This window comes from Passer montanus, unplaced genomic scaffold, assembly GCF_014805655.1.
Source record: "Passer montanus isolate IOZ18808 unplaced genomic scaffold, ASM1480565v1 scaffold159, whole genome shotgun sequence".
Lineage (NCBI taxonomy): Eukaryota > Metazoa > Chordata > Aves > Passeriformes > Passeridae > Passer > Passer montanus.
In genome coordinates, this window is record NW_024363049.1 from 778,717 (window position 1) to 786,973 (window position 8,257).

Sequence of the window (8,257 nt, forward strand, 5' to 3'; positions counted from 1 at the left end):
CACTCACATCCGCACGCCCCTGAGCTAGTGAGCAGTGCGCAGGCACGTTCAGATCTGCCGGTTCCCCACTGACCACCCACAGCAGAGCAGAGAAAAACAAGATTCACAAAAATTCACAGAGAAGGACCTCAGGACAGAAGCTCACCTGCGCCGAGCTCCCAGGGCTAGGAGGGTCCTTCCCAGAACGAGTGCCTGAGCCGGGATCAGCGGACAGGACACCAGCAGACAAGGCTGCCGCCCCGGGTCTCAGGAACGTGAAGTCCTTCTGCCCCGACTCGGAGGCTAAACACACCTCGTAGGAATAGGGCAAGGGCAGCGTGCTGCTGCAGTAGTTGTACGGTGCTTTTGAGCCCAATGTGGAATATAGTTCCTTATCAGAAGTTATAAATATTGGAGGGCTCCTCGACTGTCGACATTTAAAGAAAAAAACAAAAATCACCGTGGAAACGAATACTAAGGACACGACTGAGAGCGACACAACAAGAATAAGGTTCAGATCAGACGTCAGGTGGGACACAGCGTCTCTGTCGCTGAGCTCCGGCAGCGCCTCCTGCAAGCTCTCGGCCAGCACCACGTGCAGCGTGGCCGTGGCCGACAGCGCCGGCTGCCCGTGGTCCTTCACCACGGCCACCACACGCTGCTTGGCCGCGTCCCGCTCGGACACGGCGCGCGCCGTGCGCACCTCGCCGCTGTGCAGCCCCACGCGGAACAGCGCCGGCTCCGACGCCTGCACCAGCTCGTACGACAGCCACGCGTTGCGCCCCGCGTCCGCGTCCACCGCCACCACCTTGGCCACCAGGTAGCCGGCCTCGGCCGAACGCGGCACCACCTCGAAAGGCGTCGCCGCCCCTCCCGCCGCCTCTCCCGCCGCCGCCGCCGCCGCCGGCCACAGCACCCTGGGCGCGTTGTCGTTGCGGTCCAGCACGAAGACGCGCACCGTGGCCGTGGAGCTGCGCGCCGGCGAGCCGCCGTCCTGCGCCCGCACGGCCACCGTGAACTCGCGGCACTGCTCGTAGTCCAGGGAGCGCTGCGCGTACAGCGCGCCGCTCCGCGCCTCCACCGACACGAGCGGCGCCGCGCCCGCCGCGCCCGCGCTGCCGCCCGCCAGCCAGTAGCTCACGCGCCCGTTGGCGCCCGCGTCCGCGTCCCGCGCCTGCACGCGCAGCACCAGCGCGCCCGCCGCGTTGTTCTCCGCCACGTACGCGCTGTACGCCGCCTCCTCGAACACCGGCGCGTTGTCGTTCACGTCCGACACCTCCAGCACCAGCTCCCTGCTGCTCCACAGCGCCGGCTTGCCCCGGTCCCGGGCCACCACCGTCACGCCATGCTCCGACGCCTGCTCCCGGTCCAGCGCGCCCGTCGTCACCACCTTGTACGAGCCGCCCGACGACGCCACGATCGACAGCGGCGCCTCTCCCGACAGCTCGCACCACACCTGCCCGTTCTCACCCGAGTCCGGATCGTTTACATTCAGCAGGGCCACCACGGTGCCAGCTGGCGAGTCTTCAGGCACCGGGCTCGAGAGTGACAGAATGGTGATTTCGGGCACGTTGTCATTCACGTCCTGCACCTCCACCTCCACCTTACAGTGCGCCACCAAACCCCCACCGTCCCTCGCCTCCACCAGCAACATGTAGCCTCGCGTGTCCTCAAAATCCAGCTCCTCCTGCAGCGTGATCGTCCCGCTCTCTGCATCCACCACGAACTTCTGCAGAACCTTGGCCGGCGTTTTCCCGAAGCCGTAAGTGATGTGGGCATTCGTGCCGGCATCAGCATCCGAGGCAGACACGTTCAGCACCGTCGATCCCGGAGGCGTGTCCTCGCGCAGGCTGACGCGGTACCGATCCTGCGCGAACACGGGTGGGTTGTCATTGGCGTCGGTGACGTTGATCCAGAGCTGGGCGGTGCCAGTCCGGGGCGGGTCTCCGCCGTCCAGAGCCGTCAGCAGCAGACGCAGACTATTCTCGCTCTCTCGATCCAGCGCGCGGCGCAGCACCAGCTCCGCGAACTTGCTGCCGTCCTGGCTCTCCTTCACCTCCACCGCGAAGAACCCGTTGGCTTCCAGCTGATAGCCCTGCAGCGAGTTACTGCCCACGTCCGCGTCCTCGGCCACACCCACAGCAAATCGGGCGCCCGGAGGTGTTGACTCAATGATTTCGAAGTGGATATTTTCCTTAAGAAAGCGCGGCGCGTTGTCGTTCACGTCCACGTCTACAAAATACTTGGGAAGAGAAGCCTTTGCAGAAAAGAAGTACCAGAATCAGCATCCTCTTTCTGGAGATTCTTGTTTATATTCCTTTTATTTTATGTCCCTCTCACAGTAACTGTGACTGGGGGGAAATGGCAAGTCTTATTCTCTAGAACAGCATTATCCTTTGATGTTCCCAATTTACAAATCATGGAAATTACCACAATTTCTTATCCTAGAACTGGGAAGAATGAGCTGGTAAAGCATTTTTCTTCAAAAAACTTTTTCAGTGAACGGCTTAAGTAGATCTAAGAACGGGGACCGACTGAAAAATTTATCCATGCTCCCAGGATACTTCTGTTAGCAGCGTGCTGAATTTTTTACTCTGAGAATTGTAAAAATGAGGGTTAATACTCCTCTTTAGTAATACTTGAAGCATACGTGACATGTCAGCTACCTTTCCCAGGACAGAGACTTCGAGATAAAAAGACAACAACAAAAAAAAAAGTCAGAAGAAGGAATCTCAGAAGGGCACAACTAGAGAAGGCAGTTTGCCACGGCTCAAACACCCTGACATGTCCTTTGTCATGACAAAAGACTGAACTCTCCCGGAGTGGGATGGTCTCAAAACAGAAATGATAAAACACTCTTGAGAGCAATGCCTATGAAAGAAACACTTGATCCACCTCGGTGCCTGTTTGTGCTGACACCACATCTCTGCAACAACCGAAGGAAATCACGAAATACAAAACTCTCCAAAAGCTAACAGCTCTTGTTCCATGACCTTGTAGAAAGCAGGGCACGTTATGATCAGCTGAACCATTCCAAGCGCTACCCAAACCAGGTTTTGGGAAACTACAGGTACAGCAAGTTCTACCAACACTCCTATTGCTCAATAAATAACTCCATGAGTTCTTACTGTGCTCATTCACAATGTCCTGGTGATAACTCAGTTCTCAGTTATGCCACTCTTGCCACTGTCTCAGAAGAAACAAAGATAGAAACTACAAGACTCAGTTTTTGTCTCTTCTTCTGCTGTAGCAGCTATTAGGAAATGATCACTCGCCTCAGCATTGCTGTGAGAACAGGCTCTTCCTCTGCAACAAGAAGCAGCCACACTCTGCCTTCAGAAAAAGAATACTGAGAAAGTATTTTAAGTAGAATCTCACCCTTCCTCACCCTTTGTTGTATTACATAAATTAGACACTGCTTTCAAGCTTTCAAATAATTAGCATTAACTGAACACGGTGTTGTACGACAACTGCAATAAATACAAAACAGATGACTGAATTTTGGAAAAACCTTCAACCAATAAAGAATTCACAATGAAAATACCTGTGCATGTCTAAGAGTCAAAACGTGTGAGTAGTGCTGTGATCAAGAACTGAGCATTGGCAAATGAACTTTGGCACATTAGAACCTACTGTCGCTGCACCCTCGGCTACAGCACCATGTCTCTGAAAAAGGCACAATGGAGAAGAGCAAAATAGACAAAAAATTGCCCATAGAACAGCAACAATCCTTCAGAAATCAATTTTGGTTTTGCAAAAGAGGCTTCTCATGAACAATCAGGTAATTCTCACAAAATCATTCCAGGTGCAGTAACTCTGCACAGAACGCAAAAACAACATTTATAACCAGTGATGCATTAACAATACACATAACACTCTTCCTCCTACATTGCATCGATTTTAAACACTTGGCATGGAAAGGTCGAGTGCTGCTACACGAGAGAGATCAACACAAAAGAAGAGTTAAGGCCATGTAAAAAGCACAAACGAACAACCCTTCACACAAGCGAATCTCGACTTTCCTTGCAGTGCCGTGCCGCCTGTAACACATCTCAGCAGAAATCTCGACAATACACTCTAATTTCTAGATACTACCCGTAGTTTGAAGGCATAGCAAGAGATTTATGATCTCTAATCTGAACCTTCTGTCTGGGAACATCCAGTTCTTCAACTCCATCTTTGCAGGAGCACAGTGATGATGGACCACCAAGGTGAAAAGCCAGTGCTAACATATATAATTTAGATTTACAATATTACCTAAAAGCAATTGTGCTACTCTTCCACCATCTCTACTCAATCCCGAGCATGAAACTCACTTTTTACTCAACCAAAGAAATTGCCTCAAGCAAACTCAAAAAATGCCTGGGAATGGGCTCCTGGAAAAAACAGAATGCTACAAGAAGTTGACATTGCTGCAACTACTGGATGAGGAACACTCAATGAGGCCCTTTCAAAAGTCAGAAATGTAACAAAGCCAAAACAAAACACAAAACATGGGTCCACGTTCAATTTCAAACAGTGGCTTACATTTGCCATAAATACTATTAACAGCAAACGAATATGGAGAGAGTGATAATTAAATATACCAAACACAGACTAGAGAAAAGTGCTGCTGTTAAAAATCAATAATACAGTGTAGTTCATACTCTGTTTTAAATTATAATAAATAATTTTAAAATATAAGACAGGAGAGTATTATATCCACGAGCAAACAATGATGCGGAGGAGTTGGGAAGAAAGAAAATTTTAAAAAAGATTGCATACAAAAAACCAAAACTATCGTGAACTTAAAATTTCTAGACGGGAACAAAATGTTCTCTCATACCACCTCTATCACATGTGCTGTCGAGAATACAGTTGATAGTGACACCAATGCTAACTTCCACTTCTTTACCATGCAATAAAAGAGAAGAGCAGACCGAATACTGGCGAGATGACGGGAATTAAACAGCCTGCACTCACAAAACATAAGATCCCAACCACAGAATCACCAGCAGAGAAGAGCTGGAATTCATCTAAAAACCTCATTAAGTGTAACACTGAAATCCGACTCCTAAGTCCAGCACATCGCAGCAAGAAGCACAAGAACATCTCCCACCGGGGCTATGCCTTAATTCACTGAATATTTCCCTACTCAGGCCAGAGACACCAGGGGGGTAAGAGGAGACAGAAGCAGCAGGAGGAAGCGTCGCGGGGAAAATGTGGAGAGAGAAGCCATCCAGCGAGCAGCGAACCTCGCCGTTCGCCCCGGAGTCTCCGTCCCTCACGTGCAGCAGGGCTACAACAGTTCCCGATGGTGCATCTTCCGGGATCTCTGTCAAGGCCGACCGCATCGAAATCTCTGGCACATTGTCGTTCACGTCTGTCACAATGACGATGACTTTTGTCCTGTCAAAGAGAGCACCCCCATCATGTGCCTGCACTTCTAGTTCATAGGAATTGCTTTCTTCGAAGTTCAGGTTTTGTAACAGGGTAATCGCTCCCGTGTCGCCGTCCAGCTGAAAAATCTGCGAGGCTCTATCAGTAATTTTCTGAATCGAATATTTCACGTGCCCGTTCGGCCCCTCGTCGGCGTCCGTAGCCATGACAGTCACGAGTACGGAGCCCACGGGCACGTCCTCGGGCACTCGCACCGTGTACTCCGCCTGGCTGAACACGGGCGCGTTGTCGTTCGCGTCCAGCACGGTCACGCGGATCCGAGCCGTGCCCGTCCGTGCCGGATCGCCGCCGTCCATCGCCCTCAGCACCAGCTCGTGAAACGCCGCCTCCTCCCGGTCCAGCGCCTTGGCCAGCACCAGCTCGGGACGCTGATCGCCGCCGGGGCCCGCCTGCACGGCCAGCGAGAAGTGCTCGTCGCCGCTCAGCTCGTAGCTCTGCAGGGAATTCCGGCCCGAGTCCGGGTCGTGAGCCTCGGCCAGGGGAAACCGCGACCCCGGGGCTGTCGTCTCGCTCACTCTCAATTCTTTGTCTGCCTCTCTGAAGCTCGGCGCATTGTCATTAATGTCCGTGATTTCCACTTCTATTTCGTAAAACTGCATCTGTCCCTCCACTATCAGTTCACAGCGCAGTACGCATTGCTGCACACGCTCGCACAGCTGCTCTCTGTCGATCCTCTCCACTGTCACTAAATGTCCCGTCTTCCCGTGCAGAGCGAAATACTGCGTCCTTTCCTCAAGAAAATCTTACAGCTAAATCAGAACGTGTCACGAACTAAAATGAGCTTCAAAACTGCTGAACGGTACGAACCTCCAACTGAGCTTGCCATTCTTACAGCAGATGAGGCGGCAATTACCGGATAGCAAAACATGATACAAAAAGAAAACCCGAAAAGGAGTTATTTCACGGGGTCATGGAACTACTAAGAGACTAAGGGAAGGAAAAAACCACAAGAGCTCCGTGCCACCAGCACGCCGTTACTTAAAGTCGCAGAAGGAAGGAATTTGCTTTACAGAGAGCACCGCACGGCACCGTTCGATCCCGAGTCCCGGTCCTGCACGTGCAGTAGGGCGACTGTCGTCCCCGAAGGGGCATCCTCAGAAATCTCACTTATTGCGGACCTCACCAAAATCTCCGGCGCATTATCGTTTTTATCTGTTATAGTGATTGTGATCTTGACCGTGTCGGACAGGCCTCCCCCGTCCCGTGCCTGCACCTCCAGCTCATAGTAGTCGCCTTCCTCAAAGTCCAGGCTCCGCAGCAGAGTGATCTCTCCACTCTCAGAGTCCAGATGGAAGATGTTCGATGCCACGTCGGATACTTTTTTCAAAGAGTATTTCACCTGTCCATTCAGCCCCTCATCAGCGTCTGTGGCGTTTACAGCAACAAGTGTAGAGCCCACGGGCACGTCCTCGGGCACTCGCACCGTGTACTCCGCCTGGCTGAACACGGGCGCGTTGTCGTTCGCGTCCACCACGGTCACGCGGATCCGAGCCGTGCCCGTCCGTGCCGGATCGCCGCCGTCCATCGCCCTCAGCACCAGCTCGTGAAACGCCGCCTCCTCCCGGTCCAGCGCCTTGGCCAGCACCAGCTCGGGACGCTGATCGCCGCCGGGGCCCGCCTGCACGGCCAGCGAGAAGTGCTCGTCGCCGCTCAGCTCGTAGCTCTGCAGGGAATTACGGCCCGAGTCCGCGTCGTGAGCCTCGGCCAGGCGAAACCGCGACCCCGGCGCTGTCATCTCACTTATTCTTTCTTCCAGCTCAATTTCCTTGAAGCTGGGTGTGTTGTCATTAATGTCCGTGATTTCCACTTCTATTCGGTAAATCTGCATCTGTCCCTCCACTATCAGCTCACAGCGCAGCACGCATTTCTCCACCAGCCGGCACAGCTGCTCTCTGTCGATCCTCTCCGCCGTCACTAAATGTCCCGTCTTCTCCTGCAAAGCGAAGTACTGTATCCTACTGTCGGAGACAACACGGACGGCATTATCGCGGATCTCCGTCAGCTGCAGCCCCAGGTCCTTGGCCACGTCGCCCACGAACGAGCCCTTGGGCATCTCCTCGGGCACCGAGTAGCGCAGCTGCCCCCACGCCGCCTGCCACGCCGCCAGCAGGACGGACCCGAGCAGAGCTCGCTGCCGCCGGCCCCAGCGCCTCCCCGCCGTGCACATCTCCGCAGCGGCACCGCGGTAAGCACCCGGACGCCGCCATCGCTGATCTCCGGCCTCACTCTGAGGACTTAGTACTTGGGTATTAAGTATTGGCATCATCGAGATGATGATGGCTCTAAGGTCAGGCACAGAGTTCGGGGACTTAGCAGGTAATGAATACAGAGGTGGCGCCACACACAGAGAACTTTTTTGAAATCCTAAATTAACCTGACTCAATAGTGTAAGCATTCCTACAGCACCCTTCCCTCAAAAGAAGGGGTTTGTTCCACCTATGAGAAAGTCCAAACACACATGCTTTGACAAATAGCTATTGGGAAGGAAAACTCTCGACACCAAGTCCGTAATGTACATCTCATTCTACACAATAAAAATCCGCCTCCTTCGTTAATAACTTGAAAAAATTAAGAAAACAAAATTTTCTTAAAGAAAACCTTACAGCTAAATCACAATGAGTCACGAATTAAAATGAGCTTCAAAACTGCTGAACGGTAAGAACCTCCAACTGAGCTTGCCATTCTCACAGCAGATGAGGCAGCAATTCCCGGATCGCAACACATGATGCAAAAAGAAACACGCGAAGGAGTTATTTCACGGGGTGATGGAACTACTAACAGCCAAAGGGAAGAAAAAACCACAAGAGCTCCCTGCCACCAGCACGCCGTTATTTAAAGG

At 52.7% G+C, this 8,257-nt stretch overlaps 1 protein-coding gene across 1 annotated transcript in view; it reads right to left on the reverse strand.

Annotated features, from left to right (window-relative positions):
• LOC120499183 (protocadherin gamma-A4-like) overlaps window positions 1-7,585 on the reverse strand; it is a 48,683-nt gene extending 41,098 nt beyond the window's left edge. Inside the window, exons 1-3 of the mRNA XM_039702717.1 lie at window positions 6,429-7,585; window positions 3,158-3,165; window positions 146-1,413 (exon numbers count right to left, since the gene is read on the reverse strand). Coding sequence (XP_039558651.1) covers window positions 146-1,413; window positions 3,158-3,165; window positions 6,429-7,585 — 2,433 coding nt within the window. The remainder of the gene's footprint in view (window positions 1-145; window positions 1,414-3,157; window positions 3,166-6,428) is intronic.
• Between the last annotated feature and the right edge of the window lie 672 nt (window positions 7,586-8,257).